At 45.6% G+C, this 15,131-nt stretch overlaps 1 protein-coding gene across 1 annotated transcript in view; it reads right to left on the bottom strand.

Annotated features, from left to right (window-relative positions):
- Nucleotides 1–14,279, bottom strand: part of LOC148016634 (5'-methylthioadenosine nucleosidase-like) — a 65,678-nt gene extending 51,399 nt beyond the window's left edge. Inside the window, exons 1-3 of the mRNA XM_087664604.1 lie at nucleotides 14,160–14,279; nucleotides 14,000–14,075; nucleotides 13,805–13,868 (exon numbers count right to left, since the gene is read on the bottom strand). Of these exons, the coding sequence (XP_087520730.1) occupies nucleotides 13,805–13,868; nucleotides 14,000–14,069 (134 nt within the window). The 5' untranslated portion in view covers nucleotides 14,070–14,075; nucleotides 14,160–14,279. The remainder of the gene's footprint in view (nucleotides 1–13,804; nucleotides 13,869–13,999; nucleotides 14,076–14,159) is intronic.
- Between the last annotated feature and the right edge of the window lie 852 nt (nucleotides 14,280–15,131).

Raw genomic sequence — 15,131 nt, 5'->3', positions numbered from 1 at the left:
CATCACCCTACTATTTGGAGATCTCCATTTGCTAAGTCATCATAGCACCTGATCAACCTGCATTTTCAGCATGTGGTGTCAGGCAACAGGCTACTGCCATCTCTCCCATCGGGTAACTGCTACAATACCTATGTTTTGCTGTCCAGCACACCGTCTACATCAAGAAACACCTCTATTGTTGTCAATGACAGTTCTCTACCTTGGCTGATCAGTTTTCAGCCTTGCTCTAGTGGTACACTGTTGCGTTTAGTAGATTTCAGCCTCTGACTGTTGTGTTTGGTGACCAACCTGCTGCCCTTCATTATTCAGCACTCTCTCATCTCCCACTCATGGTTACTACACTTGGGATCTATCTCTGATGGAGGTCACTCTCCGACACTGCATCACTTCACCCTTGGGCATTCTGTATAAGCTCACATTCATTTACAGCATACATTCACTTCAAAGTTTCTTCTCTCTATATTTGTCTCTATGTTTAAGTTTTGAGCTTTTGTGTTTTGTGTTTGGCGTTTAGGGTTTGTTGTCTCTATCTAAGTCTTTGTGTTTCAATCTTGGTTGTACATGTTGTGTTTCCTCAGTGCAAACCCTAGCATATCTTCAAACCTTCGACCTTTGGACATGCCACCTTGTGGGATTGGCTCAACTCAAGAGCCAAATCCTCTCGTTTATGAGTTTGCAAGATTCTATCCTTGTGCATGTTCATAGGTTGAAGATCGTGACAAAAGTATGGAGGAAGGTTGCGTCTTTGTATCAGCACAAGACGTTTGCCCACAAGATTTCCCTTGATAAGAAGTTGCAGATGCTCAATATTGATAACTCCTCTTTCATGAAGGAGCAAATCATTAAGATGAAGGACAAGAGGAGTGAGCCTACCTCTTGGTCACATGATATCCTCTAAAGACATGGCTATGATCTTTTTGACTCAGCTCCCATCTCCTCGGTTTGATGTCTTCTACACTAGCCTTACCACATTGAGGACTCACATTCTTCATGACAGAGAGCCTACTACAATTAAGGAGACTCTTGCACAACATGTTTGGCGTCAAGCTATGCAGGAGAAGCTAGATTCTATCAAGCTAAATCAGACTTAGAAGTTGGTTCCACATCCATGGAGGCAAAAGGTAATAAGTGTAAAGTGGATCTATAAGACCAAGTACCTTGTAGATGGTTCCTTGGACAAGCACAAAGCTAAGCTTGTTGCCAAGGGTTTTGCTCAGAGGGCAAGTTTGGACTATTTTGAGACTTTTGCACCTATGGCTCAAATGTCTACTATTCAAGCTATCATGGCTATTTCAGTTCACCATTGTTGGAATGTTTATTAGATAGACGTCAAGCCTACCTTCTTTAATGGCATCCTTGAGGAGGAGATTTATGTTTCACGACCTCCACATTTTCTCAAGCAAGGAAAGGAGGATCATGTCCATAGATTGTAAAAGGCTATCTATAGCTTGAAGCAAGCTCCATTCCCCAAGCTGCCGAAATACTTGTAGCTTATGAAGAAACTCTAGAACCAAAAATAATTCAAACATCTTGAGGACAATATGGATTTTAAGAGGAAAAAATGTAACCAAACTTTTGTATATTAACTATTATCAAGTCATATTGACTCAATGATTCAAATTAATTTTATGCTCATTTACTCTAAAAGGCGATTTATATTATTTGAATATTTCAAACTACGAATAAATGTTCGTTTTTCTATTCAAAGATGGCCAATGGTCAAAACACCCCAAGACCAGATGTCCAAGAGAAATTACAAGTTTAGTCGGGCGGTTAGATTGACAAAACACCCAAATGACTAAGACTTTTTCACTCGGATAGTCACATTGATTAGAAGCCCATATAATGAGTGGTTTCGGAAAGTTGGATGCTCATGATCAAAAAAACAAACCATGAACCATCGAACCTATACAATTAAGCTCTCCAGAATCTAAATTTGGTGACTCTTAAAATTTACGAGGTTACCATTTTTTAGTTACTCGAATGAAAAAATCTATTCATATCAATGGCTCCAAAGTTTCACAAAGAACAATTTTGTCTTCAACGGCTATCTCACATCCTTAACGGCTATCTCAAATTCTTAATCATTTGAGAGATTTTTAGAGTAGAAGGTTTAGATACTTCATTCTCTAGAAAAGTGACATGTGGCAATATGTGTCATTTTAAAGATATAAATGTCCCTACACTTAATCATTTTCAACAAACACTTGTCATTTATAGTCTCTACTTTCCACTTTTAAGCACCTATATTGAAGGTCTCTTTTTTTACATCAAATAAGCTCTCGTACTGAAATTTCAACCATATGCTTTATACTCTCCTATGTATCACTCAACCAAGAAGCACTTTCTACTTAGCTTGATCTAGTCCATGCACTAAAGAAGAAAATCAGCTTGCTACCCGGAGGATACACAAATTAGGGTTTCAAAACTCCTTTCTTTTTAAATTGCAACAAATCAACCCTTTGTATATGGTTTAGGCACTTTGTGCCCATGGTTTGTTTCAATAAATTCCTGTTAAGGGAAGGGGACCCTTCCCCCCCCCCCCCCCCCCATTCTCTCTCTCACTCTCTCTCATAATTGATCAATTTGGTTAAATTCAAAATATTGTCATTTTCACATTCTTCCCCACGCTTACACTGAACACAACTGAAGCAGCATGAAACAATGGGCAGCAGGTTGAAGACTATCGGAATGATGCAAACAAATTCTCCAAGCAGAAAACGCAGCTGTAGGAGTGCTCTAGGCAAGCTAATGTCAGCTGGTAGACTATAAATACGGTCTGGAAGGGCCTGGCTGCAGCAAATGCAAGCAGTCAAGACTCAAAACCTATAGATGATGGCTAGCTGAAGGTGGAAACAGGCTGGAAACTGCCACCAACTCCAAACGCAAGGCCCTAATGGTTATACACCAATCGCCAAATGCTAAAGGAGGGCTGGATGCACATGCCTAGCTGATGGACAGCAACTCGAATCCGGAAGGGGTGTGGACATTAGAGAACAAGGCACCAACAATGTGAAAACAAGGTAGGGCTGAGTGGTGGGCAGCCTATTAAGATGCACCGAAGATGCACATATTCTTGGGATTGACAATGTTCTATGGCGGGTTCACAAAGCACTATACAAAGGTGGCATTGCCTCTTACAAATGCCACACAACAAGAACTCCAATGAATGTGCAAGCAAGAGGTGGACCAAGATTTCAAGGAGTTAAAGACTATCTACGCTTCAGATCCTATGTTGAGATTGCCAAAATCTCAATGAACCTTTTGTGGTGATTTGTGATGTACAAATAATGCTCTAGCAAGCTGCAATGTGGCCATTCAATGGCATATGAAAGTTGAAAACTCAAGGCAGCTGAGTTAAATTATCCCAACTAAAAGGAACTCTTGGTCATTATGCATGCCTTAAAGAAGTGGAGCACTATTGATTGCGCAAGATTTTTGTATCAAGTCTGATTGACAAGCTTTACGCTATCTTCTCACTCAATCACAATATGATATGCCTCTTTGGCAACGACGTTTGTGACAGTTCTCATCTCAATTCAATTTCAAGATTGAGTATGTGCCTAGGAAGGAGAATGGTGTAGCATACACATTGAGCCATTGACCACATATAGTAACAGTGTTTACTTTAGTGGAGTCTAATTTCTTCTCTTATGAAGGATCTCTCGGAGGCGACCCATGTTTTGGTTCAAAGATATTAAAATGCAAGCAAAATCTTCATTTAAATTATGTGCTAAAGAATGGGTAGATGCATTTTCATGATAGATTGTCTTGCTGCTGCAGGATCTTATAGGGCTACTATTGCATAGGAGGCACATGATACACTTGTCACCTACTATGGGGCATTGCAATGAAGGTCCTACTTTTACAGGTTTTCACAACATTTCTTTTGGCCATGAATAAAGTAAGATATAAGGGATGTCAAATCTCAAAAGAATTAGGACTCTGAGTCTTACACCCCGAGTGTATACCTAAGTATTCAAGTGCCCGACTGCCTCCTTGTGGTTATTATCCCAATCTTCCCAAACCTGATGGTTGTCTAGTCTTCAACAAGTATCTCAAATCAATTGTGTTTCAGCAATTTTTCGCATTACATGTGTGTTGAATGGTTCTACCTAATTATTGCTCTCAAATCAGCCACCATAAACTTCTGCATTTCAACCTGCCTTGCAACACACAACGCTGCCCTCCAATTTGTTTCCCCTTTAGATAAGCCTTTTGCTGCATTTTATAGTTTTCCCTCCTACTCACGTTGTTGTTAGCCTCATTGTTTTTCACAACCAAATTCTTAGCAAGTCAGCCTCGATTTAATTTTGTGTGTTTTTTCGTGTGCAACTTTCCACCAGAGCCTTCACCAAAATTGCTACAATTGCTAAAATGTCCATGAAGAATCCAACCTTCACACATGACATGGCATATATCCACAAACATATAGGGACTGGAGATCAAACTCACTTCCCAACCATAGAGCCAAACATACTCATCCCTTAGTCTGGGAACTAGCAACACTCCATGTCACGACCACATCCCAAGGACTAGCATGCCATACCTCCAACACACATTATCCCAACATACAAACACCTTAGCCTGCAAGCCAAGAGTCCAAGAGCAATGATCACACAATGGCATGCACAATAGGGCCTTAAGCCCTATAAATAGGACTCAACTACCCCAACCCTGAAGTGCCCTTATTGCATTCACACTAAACCACTTCATGACCACTATGACCAATGCTACTAATGCCCATCCGGATATCCAAGGATGTAACATTTTCCTCCTTATGAATGATTGTTGTCCTCAACAATATCCTCAAGAACAAAGTAAGAAAAACGACTTCATACGGACTCTCAAGTAGCTATCTGTCAGAGTGAAGCAATGCAGAAGCGTATCACCAAGACAGAGTGAATAGAGAGAGAAAAGAGAGAGAGAGAGAGAGAGAGTGTGGAACGCAGACGACCTTCCGCCTGCGCCCACCTGACCCTGCGAGTCCCTGTGCCCGTCGGGGCCCTGCGTGCCCGTCCGTCCTTGCGTCCGTCGGGCCCTCCTGCGCCCGTCTGGCCCTGCGTGCCCCGCCCCGTCGCCGCCCCTCTGACCTGCGGGCTTGGCGCCGCCCTGTGCGCCGCCCTGACCCCTCGCCTGTCGCTACCCCCCTGCGCCCCCTTCGTCGCCCCCCTGTGCGCCTTTCGTCTTTGACCCGCCTGCGTGCTGCGCCGCCCTGCCCTGTGATTTCTTCGCCGCCCTGCCCTGCGTGCCGCCTGGCCCCCTTCCCCCAGGGCAGCGTGGGCTTGACTGGATCCTGCGTGCAGCTGGGGACCAGCAATCCGTCCCTGCGCAGGATCGACCTCACCTAACCTAGCTCGCCTTCTGCCAGGACGAGTGTGAAGTCAGCAGTATGGCTGGCTTGGATATGGATTTTCTTGACCGAACGGTGGCAGCCCTTGGCCCTGATTCCGATGCAGAGGAGCCGGAAGATATGGTGCCATGCACGGAGGAGTTTCCGCCGAGTTCTGAACTGCCACCTGCCGGCAAACGCTCCAAGCATACGCCTGATGAGCCAATGAGTCCCTTGGAACGCTCCTATGTGCAAGTGGCCTCTGATCCTGTGGATTCGCAGGAAATTGACTGGGAGCATTTGCTGGACTTCGCCAATACTCTGCTCGGTGATTATGTCCAGCATAATACCGAATCTTTTTCTGTTGCGGGAACGGATGATGTGCTGGACGCCACGGTGGACCCCAAATCAGTCTTGCGATCCTTCTCGGTGTTTTATGATCGTGCAGTCATACTTTTCTTCACTGGCAGGATCCCAGTGCTTTCACATATTCGCCAGTGGTTGCACCATCTATTGCAAGGGGAGTCTGTTGAGGAGATCTTCCTTGGACCTCGCGGCTTTTATGAGGTCCTGCTGAAATCGGAAACGCATCGCGCTGAGCTCCTGTCCAAGTTGCCGCTATTCTTTGATTGCTGCCTGGTCCATGTTGTGCCATGGCGCCCCATGGCCGACTTCCAGCGTCTGCTTCAACGCGAATGCCCGGTGTGGGTAGAGGTGGAAAATTGTCCGGCGGTCTATTGGCCCATGTTGAAGGATGCGATGGCAGTTGTGGGAACAGTGCTGGTTCCCCCAAGCCTCAGGGCGATGAACCGCAACCGTTTATGCATGCTATGGGACACGGCCAGGAAAAGGCCCGCGTGGCTTCGCCTCAATTGTTCGGGCATGCATCCTTTGTATTTTCACTTAAAATGGGGCAACTTTGCGGGCCACTGCTTTTCATGTGGTAAATTGGGGCATTTCATGGCCGAATGCCCTGAAAAGCAATCGTCTTCGGAGGATGCGTAGGTTGTGCTGCCCAAGGACGATATGGTGCTTAATGCCACGCCCCAGGAAGCCCTTCAGTCTCCTCATGTCATGGATAAAGGCAAACAACAGGTCCTGAGTGTGGATTCCCGTCGCACTGATTGGATTGAGGCACGTCCCAAAAAAGGGAAAAAGTTGGATGCAGGCCTGGCGGATCCTGGGCCTACCACGCCCCAGGATTCCGTGCGCACGTATACGCGCCGGAAAGAAATGGCCACTTCACAGCAAGCTGCGCGTCCTACGGCCCTGTCTGCCCCCCGTAATCAGTCTCCAAGGAGAGCCTATACCGATGGCCCCGAAGGCCCACCTGCCAAGCTGGCATTCGATGCCAAAGGAAATGTTATTACACCCTGGGATCGGCGTTATCCCCGCCCCTCTCCCAAGGCAGTGGATTTCCCTTCTACCTCCAAAGCAGGTCGCCAGAATTCTTTTGCAGTATTGGCTGATTTTCTGGATGAGGGTGTCCTGGATGCTCTCGCGGAAAAGGTAAAATCGAGGCAACAGGCGCCTCGTTCCTGACTTCCTTCTTTGAGGATACATGAAGATAGCCACATGGAATGTGCGAGGCATTTGCTCTCGCCATAAGCAACATGCCATGTGGACCGTCTTGCATGAGAACCAGTGGGATGTACTGTGTGCAGTTGAGCACAAAAGTCACGGTGAAGCAGGAAAAGTGATGGATTGTCATGGATTCCGTCTGTTTTATGCAGGGACCCATGCTACGCACTATTCGGGCGTGCTGATGATTGTCCATGAGAAATATCAGCCTGTCCTTGTCAAAAATGATGTGCAGGGCCGCTTTCTGGTGATCGAAGTCTTATTTGAAGGAGAGATTTTATGGCTGTTGGGCCTCTATGCTCCGAATGATCCCGCATCCCGCCAGGATCTTTGGTCCACTTTGCAGTGCTCCATGTCACTCGGCCGAAGGGGGTTTTTGATGGGAGATTTCAATATGTGTGTTGACTCTTCTCAGTCCACTTCAGGGCATTCGGTAATGGATACGCCGGAAAGCCGGGTGTGGAGTTCCTTTGCTTTGCACGTACTCAAGCAAGATCTTTGGTCGTGGCTTCACCCTTCTTTTTCAGGATTTACTTTTCATTCCGCACAATATGCAAGTACCTGGTCGCGACTGGACAGAATGTATATCATGCAGGGGGATGATTTTCTTCCCGAGATGCTGGAAATGAAGGTCTTGCGGCAATATGCGTTGTCGGACCATTTCCCCCTCCAGCTTGAGATGTGGGCACGCTCTATTGCACCTTTTGTGCAATTCCTGGATAGGCTCCCTTTACGTTTCAACTCCTCTTATTTGAAGCATTTAATTTTCCAGGGCTATATGCAGCAGCTGATTGAGAGGTTCTTATTGGACTTTGCCTCTGAGGGCTTGCCTTCATTTGCACGGCTGCTCTCTAATGTGCAGCGGGTTGCTCGCCAATATGGGATCCATCATGCCTCGCTTTGCCGCCGACGTCGACATGCAACAGAAGACTTACTGGCTTTGGTCCGTTCCTTGCTCCTGGATTCCCCTAATGATGATTTTCTGCTGTCTCTGGAGAGGCGATTGGCCCATCTTATTCAAGTGTTTCAGTTGAAATCTTATCAACAGGCCAAGCTGCACAACTTGACGGACACATTGCAAGATAGCGCCTGCCAGTCTCATAAGTTCTTTCGTGCCTTGCATGCGTCTCCGGCTCGCGAAAATATGACCAGACTCCAGGATTCGGAAGGTCCCATGGTCACGGATCCGCAGACCATTGTCACTATGTGCAGAAACTATTTTATGGAACTTCTTGGTTCCTCTTCCTCGCCTTCTAGCCAGGTTACGCATGCCTGCTCGGTCTTCTATCATCTGGTCCGCCAGCAGGTTCCAGTTGATATGCAAGCCGCTTTGGAGACAGATATTTGCGAGGAAGAGGTTATGGACGTTTTGTTGCATCTGCCGAATGATAAAAGTCCTGGCTGGGATGGTCTCACTAATGAATTCTTTCAGACCTCGGCCACGCAGTTGGTGAAGCCATTGGTGGCCATGTTTCAGCAGGTGTGGGAAACGGGGGTCATGCCCTCCTCATGGAAAGAAGGCTTTATCAAACTAATTCCAAAGGTCCCTTCGCCGTCAAAGTTGCAACACTGGAGACCGATCTCTTTGATGGGCTCCATGTATAAAATCTACTCCAAAGTGCTGGCGAATCGGCTTCACAAGCACCTTCCAGCTATTGTGCATCCTCTCCAATATGGTTTCATTAAGGGCCGCAACATTCTGCATAATATCTTAAACGTGCAAATGGCTATTGACTATGCGCGGCACTCCGGTCAGGAAGTGGTATTGATCCAATTGGACTTGGAAAAGGCGTTTGATTATGTGGACTGGTCTTTCGTTGCAGACCTCATGTCGGCTATGGGCTTTGGTACCCGAATGTCCCGATTGATCTACACCATTAGTGCTGAGGCTTCCTCCAGAGTTATGCTTAATGGTGGAGTTACAGAGCCATTTGTCCTTGCACGCTCAGTCAGACAGGGTTGTCCTTTGAGCCCTCTCTTCTTTGCCCTGGCGACTCACCCGGTCCTTTCAATGTTATCCTCCATGGCAGCCTCTGCTCAGCTGGCTGGGCTGTCTCTTCCGTTGGGTCAGCACTTCGTTAGCCAATCCTTGGCTGATGACACCTTTATGATTTTGCAGGCGGACAGGGACAACATTCGAAGGGCATTAGATGTTTGGACACTCTTTGGTCAGGCCTCTGGGCTTCGCATCAATGCCCTTAAGTCAGCCATTCTCAGTTGTACGGAGCCTGATTTACAGTCCTTGGGCTGGAAAGGCCAAGTGGTTTCCCGTGGCTCCATTGTCAGGCATCTTGGATACCCATTGGGGGTGGATGTACGGCCAAAAGACCTGCTGGAGTGGATTTCACAAAAACTGGCAGCGAAGTTTATGTATTGGAAGTCGCAAGCGTGGCCATTCCATGTCCGCCTCAAAGTGGCCTAGACAATCATGCTTTCAATGCTAACGTATTTCCTGCCTTTGTTGCCATGGATGCCTACTACTTTGAAGGCCCTCACTCATCCCATCCGTTTCATGCTGTGGAAGAAGGATTCACTGCAGGCCGGCATTTCCTGGATTTCATGGTCGCACGCATGTATCCCTAAGCGCATGGGTGGAGGAGCTATTTTGGATGCACACACTCATATGTTAGCTCTCCGGTGGTCCCTTTTTCGTGCCATGTGTGTGGATCATCACCCATGGACCATCATAGCCCGTTATTTTCTTGAGGACAGCGGGCTCCGCCATGGCAACACACGGCTTCGAGCCTCCTGGTGGCATGTCCTTAATGCTGACTCTCGTGTTTCCAGTCCCTCTTCCTCTTTGTTACTGCACTTGGTCGGCTCTTGGAAAGTGGTGCTCCAAAAGGCCCGTTGGCACCCAGTAGGGGACCGCTTGCAGACTAACTCCTTTCAGCTGGAATTGTTGGCAGTATCCCGACTCCTTTCATGGGAAGATAAACATCAACTCAGACCAAGATTTAATCGCATGGCCCGTTTAGGTGTGACGTCGGTTGCGGATGCTACCCTTGCCACTCGCAATGTCCTCGTATCGTTTCGGACTGCTCGGCGACTCTTCAAGATCCCGCGTGGATACCATGATTTATGGGAGCAGCTTTCGTCGGAGCTTCAGAGTCGGCAACCCTTTCCTGCCTTGACTGTGGATCGCCCTTGGCAAGACTGGGACCTTGCAGGCCGCCTGAGTCTGGAAAAGGCCTCTACTAATCAGGTGTATCATCTTCTTGTTCAAGATCACCAATGGCTGGGAGAGAAAGCTAATACTATTTGGGGACTGCGGAAATCGTTGTCATGGTGGCAGAAAACGCTGATGGAGGGCTGGCTAAATAAGACACCTTTCAAATGCAAGGTTTTTCTTTGGCGGGTGATGATTGGTGGTCTTCCTCTGGCCTCGGCCCTTGCCAAGCGTCGCATTTCGAATGGCAATTGTTTCTTCTGTACCACACCGGCGGAATCGGCCCGACATCGTTTTCTCTCTTGCCCGCTCGCCAAGAATATCTGGTCACTCTTGTCGCACATTTGGCGCGCGGTGGTGGGGTCCTCGCTAACTCCTTTCGATTGGGTTTTTGTGCGCCCGAAGTATCCCGCACCGCCACAGTTGCATGAGAAGCTCTTATTTCACTTTTTCAGATATTGGGGATGCTGGCACATTTGGACCACGCGCAATGCTTTTCTCTTTGATTCGGCCTCTAATGTACCCCGACATATTGCCAGGCTTAAAGGGCTCTTGCATTGGCAGCTAGATATCATCTGACACTCCGACTTGCTCCCTCGGGAGGATTTGCATCCGTGGCATATGGCAATTGCCTCTGGGTCGTTGCCATGATTGGTGTAACCTTTTCAGTGCATTACTACGGGGCTTCCCCACACGGCCCTCGTGTATCTTGTAATCAGAAAAGAGAGAGAGAGAGAGAGAGAGAGAACCTCTTCACATGATGGCTTTGTGTCATCATGTATCTTGTAATCCAGTAATCTTGTATTTTTTTCGTAATTAATACAATTACCTTTTACAAAAAAAAAAAAAAAAAAAAGAGTGGAACGCAGAAAATCTGCAATGAAGAATGTTGTATAAGGATGCAAATATGTACAACGGCGCAGAGTATATGTCTACGTATATCTCCACCTCAAAGATCTCACACTCTAAGAACCCCAAAGGCAGCCTCCACGATCAGCAGCCTCGAAACCTGAGATCTAAACTATAAGTGTATGTGGAGGCTAGGCCAAACAAATAGCCCATAAAAAATGCCATAAATAATCCACGTCAGCTGCATTAAATGCAGCTAACTGCCCAGCAGCTGTCCAACTACACAATAGCTGACCGACCTACTGTGCCATGTGACACCTGCACTGCCTATTGCCTACTGACGTCACCTACACGGACTAGCTGCCGTGTGGCCTGCCTGCTGCTGCGACTACAAAAAACTGCTCAAAAATGTCACTACCTGTCCAAGGAATGCCAATCTCTAACACTATCACCTCCAAATAATTCTTCCACTTAATTAAATACTCAAGATAAACGATGAAACAATATCATTTAGTCCTATGGTCAAGAACCGATTCGTGTTAGAGTGGAACATAGCAAGCAATGTCCTCGAGCCAAGAGACCTCCTCAATTGAAACTATTAGTTCACCTTGCCCTAGTCGTTCTTTCAAATGACTCACATGGAATACAAGGTGAACTCAAATCTTCAGAGGTAAATCAAGCTCATAGAACATGCTACTTATCTTCTTGGTAATTTGAAAATGACCACAATACCTCAAAGATAATTTATAGCACTTGCCAATAGTTATTGAATCAAAGTCCTTTGGGACTTTAAGGTAAATCCACATGCCTTCGTGGAGTTTTCAAGTAATACAATGTTGGTTTGCATAAAACATGGCACAATCCTCGGCTGTTTTAATGCTTTCCCTCACAATCATCAACATCTCTTGCATATCATGTGAAAAGTCAACCAAGGACTGCATCTTTACCCTGTGGAGCTCAATGACAATCAATGGATTGTCTACAAGAAACATGTGCATGCAACATATCCTCCATAGTTTGATTTGATCTCTCAATTTGTCCATTGGTCTTAGGGTGCTCCGAGGATGACATGGACAATCAAGTCTCTCATTTTTAGAAGATTATCTGCCATAGATGGCCTTTGAACTTAGAATTTCGATCACTAACTAAAGTCTATAAAGATACTTAACAAAGAGACCAACCAACGCATGGCTTTTGACAATCATTTTCATGGGAATGAATCAAGACATTTTCCTTGATCGATGACCACAACCCAGATGGCACCATGACTTCGATTCATGCAAGGTATCCTACTAGAAATCCATAGAAATGCTACTACACTTCTTCCAAGGAATTTGTAAAGGATGTAACATCTTTGCTTGTTTGTGCCATTTAGCTTTATTAAGTTGACACTACAGACACTCACGCATAAGACCCAAAAAAAGTCTTCATGTGCAGCCAATAAAAGTAGCAAGCTACTAAGACCAAAGTCCAATGATGTATCTACATGATATGCAAAAGATGTTGGCGATTACAAGGGAAAGCATTAAAATGGCCCAAGCTCGTGCCACATTTTATGCTAACCAATATTGTACCCCCCAAGAGCTTCAAGAATGTATGTGGGTTTATCTTAAACTTTAAAGTTCCAAAAGACTAGAGTCCCACACCACCAACCCACACCATCCTAGTATACAAACACATTGGCCTATGGGCCAAGAGTCCAAGAGTGGTGATCACACAATGATGTGCACAATAGGACCTTGAGTCCTATAATTAGGGCTCGACTTCCCTAACCCTGAAGGGCCCTTGATGCATGCACACTAAGTCACTTAATAACCACTATGACCAATGCTACTACCACCCATCTGGATGTTGAAAGGATGTAATAACTGCTACTTTTTTCCATCAACCACCAAAATGAATCTTAAATTACAGCATTTTATAAATTACCTAACTAGTATCATGACAAAAAGTTGAGTAGGAAAAGCACATACACATGGAAATGAAGGTTGAGCGTGAGCACATAAGGCTCAAGCATGGGTTAAGGCAGGAACTCAGCATGAGGTTACCTTGCAAGCACTTGTGAATGAGATGGATCACATCCAAATAGATTCCAGGTCAGCCGTTACCACTCAAGCTTCCTCAAGTAATATGATAGTAAAGTACTAGAGTGGATGCCTCTTAAGTTTAACTCATTCTTGCATATGCTCAATACCTATTTCATTGCACATTCAAGCACAAATATGGAAAAAGCTCCATTCGCTGCATGTCGTCTTAATAGTGTGGCATGTTGTGCCCATTTTTCTAAAACACGACAATCCATAAATGGGCAAGTCCTCCAAATCCCAGTCCTCCAAACAGGCCATGTTGACCCCTAGAGCCTCTGTGTGTGTGTGTGTGTGTGTGTGTGTGTGTGTGTGTGTGTGTGTGTGTGTGTGTTGGTTGTTCTTTTTTATTTTTCTGCACAGGCCAATGCCACACAACTAGTTATATTTTGTACACTCATAAATGCGTCCAGTCAAAAGTTTTCAACAATCTTAAGCCGGATTTTCATTTGTAGCACTGTTCCAGAAGAGCATCACAAACAAGAACCCTGAATTACAACATGGAAACTAAATGCAAGGCATGAAAAACACATCCTGCACAAACTAGTGCGGAAACAAAGATGCGATAAGCGGTACAATGCTTGTCACATTGGCAAATGCAACATAACTGTCTACAAGCAGATCCAAGCACACTTTCAGTTTATCATGCTAGAGACACCTGCTCTCCTTTGAACCTTTGGAATTAAACAGGAGCAGCTTCTCAAACACGTAAGCTAGAGATAGGAACTCTATTAGTTGACTGTTCGAAACCATATAAAGACAAAAGGCACCAAGATAGGACTTTCTTACAGGGATCCGTCGTCTTGCTCGAGCTTGAGAACCTCTACTAAGGGGAGAGCTTCTGCCTGCATAGCTGTTTTTGTGGCGTTTCGAAGGGAAGAGAGGTCAATATGTAAGTCAGCCCCTCTCTCTCTCTCTCTCTCTCTCTCTCTCTCTCTCTCTCTCTCTCTCTGTGTCTGTGTATGTGTGGAACACAGGGCATACCGACGATGAAAACGATTGTGGAAATCGGCTGTGTAGCAAAATCTTCATCCGCAAGAGCAGTAGGAGCCATGGCGTCTGCAAGCAACACCAGCAGTCGAATGAAATGCTATGGCTATGAACTTAGGAAGTAGTGTTGTTAGAGGGAGAGTGTTGCGTCTCCGCTGTCTCTGCAGCAAATCAATTCGTGGGGGCATGCACTTCGCTTTACACGATTGTCGGCGGTCCATGCCACATGTTTTGATGAGCAAGCAGGCTTGACTTTTTATACCGGAGGAATTGGGAATTTATAGCAGAATGTCGTAAAGAGTGTCTTTAAAACAGCGGATTTTGCTCCCTGCGCAATAATAATGTGCGGGCCCCGAATACTCCCTCCTAGGGGCAAGGAGGCCCTAGAGTGTCACCACGACACGTGTCCATCGTCCAAAATATGAGATAAGCCAATGGGGTCATGGCGTAGTGGATCAAGTGTGGGCTGAGTTCTAGGGATGCGTCACGCGTGACTTCGATCCTCCTGAGGCACATTACAAATCTATTTGTGTCCAATACCCTGTCTCCCATTATGATGCCTAAAGCAAGGTTATGACTCATAGGGAAGCTTAGATTTTCTCTCTCCTCATAAGGACAAGCTTAAATATTTCTGTCAACTCAATGGATTGCCCGTGAAGGCGGCCTCTTTCACAAAAAATAGCATGACACTGAAGGCAAGAAGGAGGACAATGTGAAACAAAGCGAAAACCAATCAAAAGCTTTTGAATCTCCTTTCTTAGACGATGTGAGAATTGGGGATGGTGTGTAACGCTGCATAGGGGTCGTCACTTTATCAACCCCTTATGCTAACTTTTTTGAAGCTACGCTATACTTGTTTTCAATAATGCAATCACTTAGTTATTTAACAAAGGTAAAACATGTGCAACATCCATGAAAGGATACTCAAAGAACGAGCAGCTATTTTATCCCTTTAGATCTCTCATCAAAACCTTAACATTCTTGAAGCTCCTAGGAAAGGCATTATCTATGTCTTCTCTCATACATAGCTCCATCATAAACTCTGGGATTTCTGACTACCCAAACCCTCTTAACAACCACTCCTCTAATAATAGCCCACAATTTCCATTCAAGATCTTCATAATGA

This window comes from Lygodium microphyllum, chromosome 23 (genome assembly GCF_053477565.2).
Source record: "Lygodium microphyllum isolate KBCC chromosome 23, Lygodium_microphyllum_v1.1.10, whole genome shotgun sequence".
Lineage (NCBI taxonomy): Eukaryota > Viridiplantae > Streptophyta > Polypodiopsida > Schizaeales > Lygodiaceae > Lygodium > Lygodium microphyllum.
The sequence above is the reverse complement of the archived record's forward strand: the minus strand, read 5'-3'. Positions and strand labels throughout refer to the sequence as shown.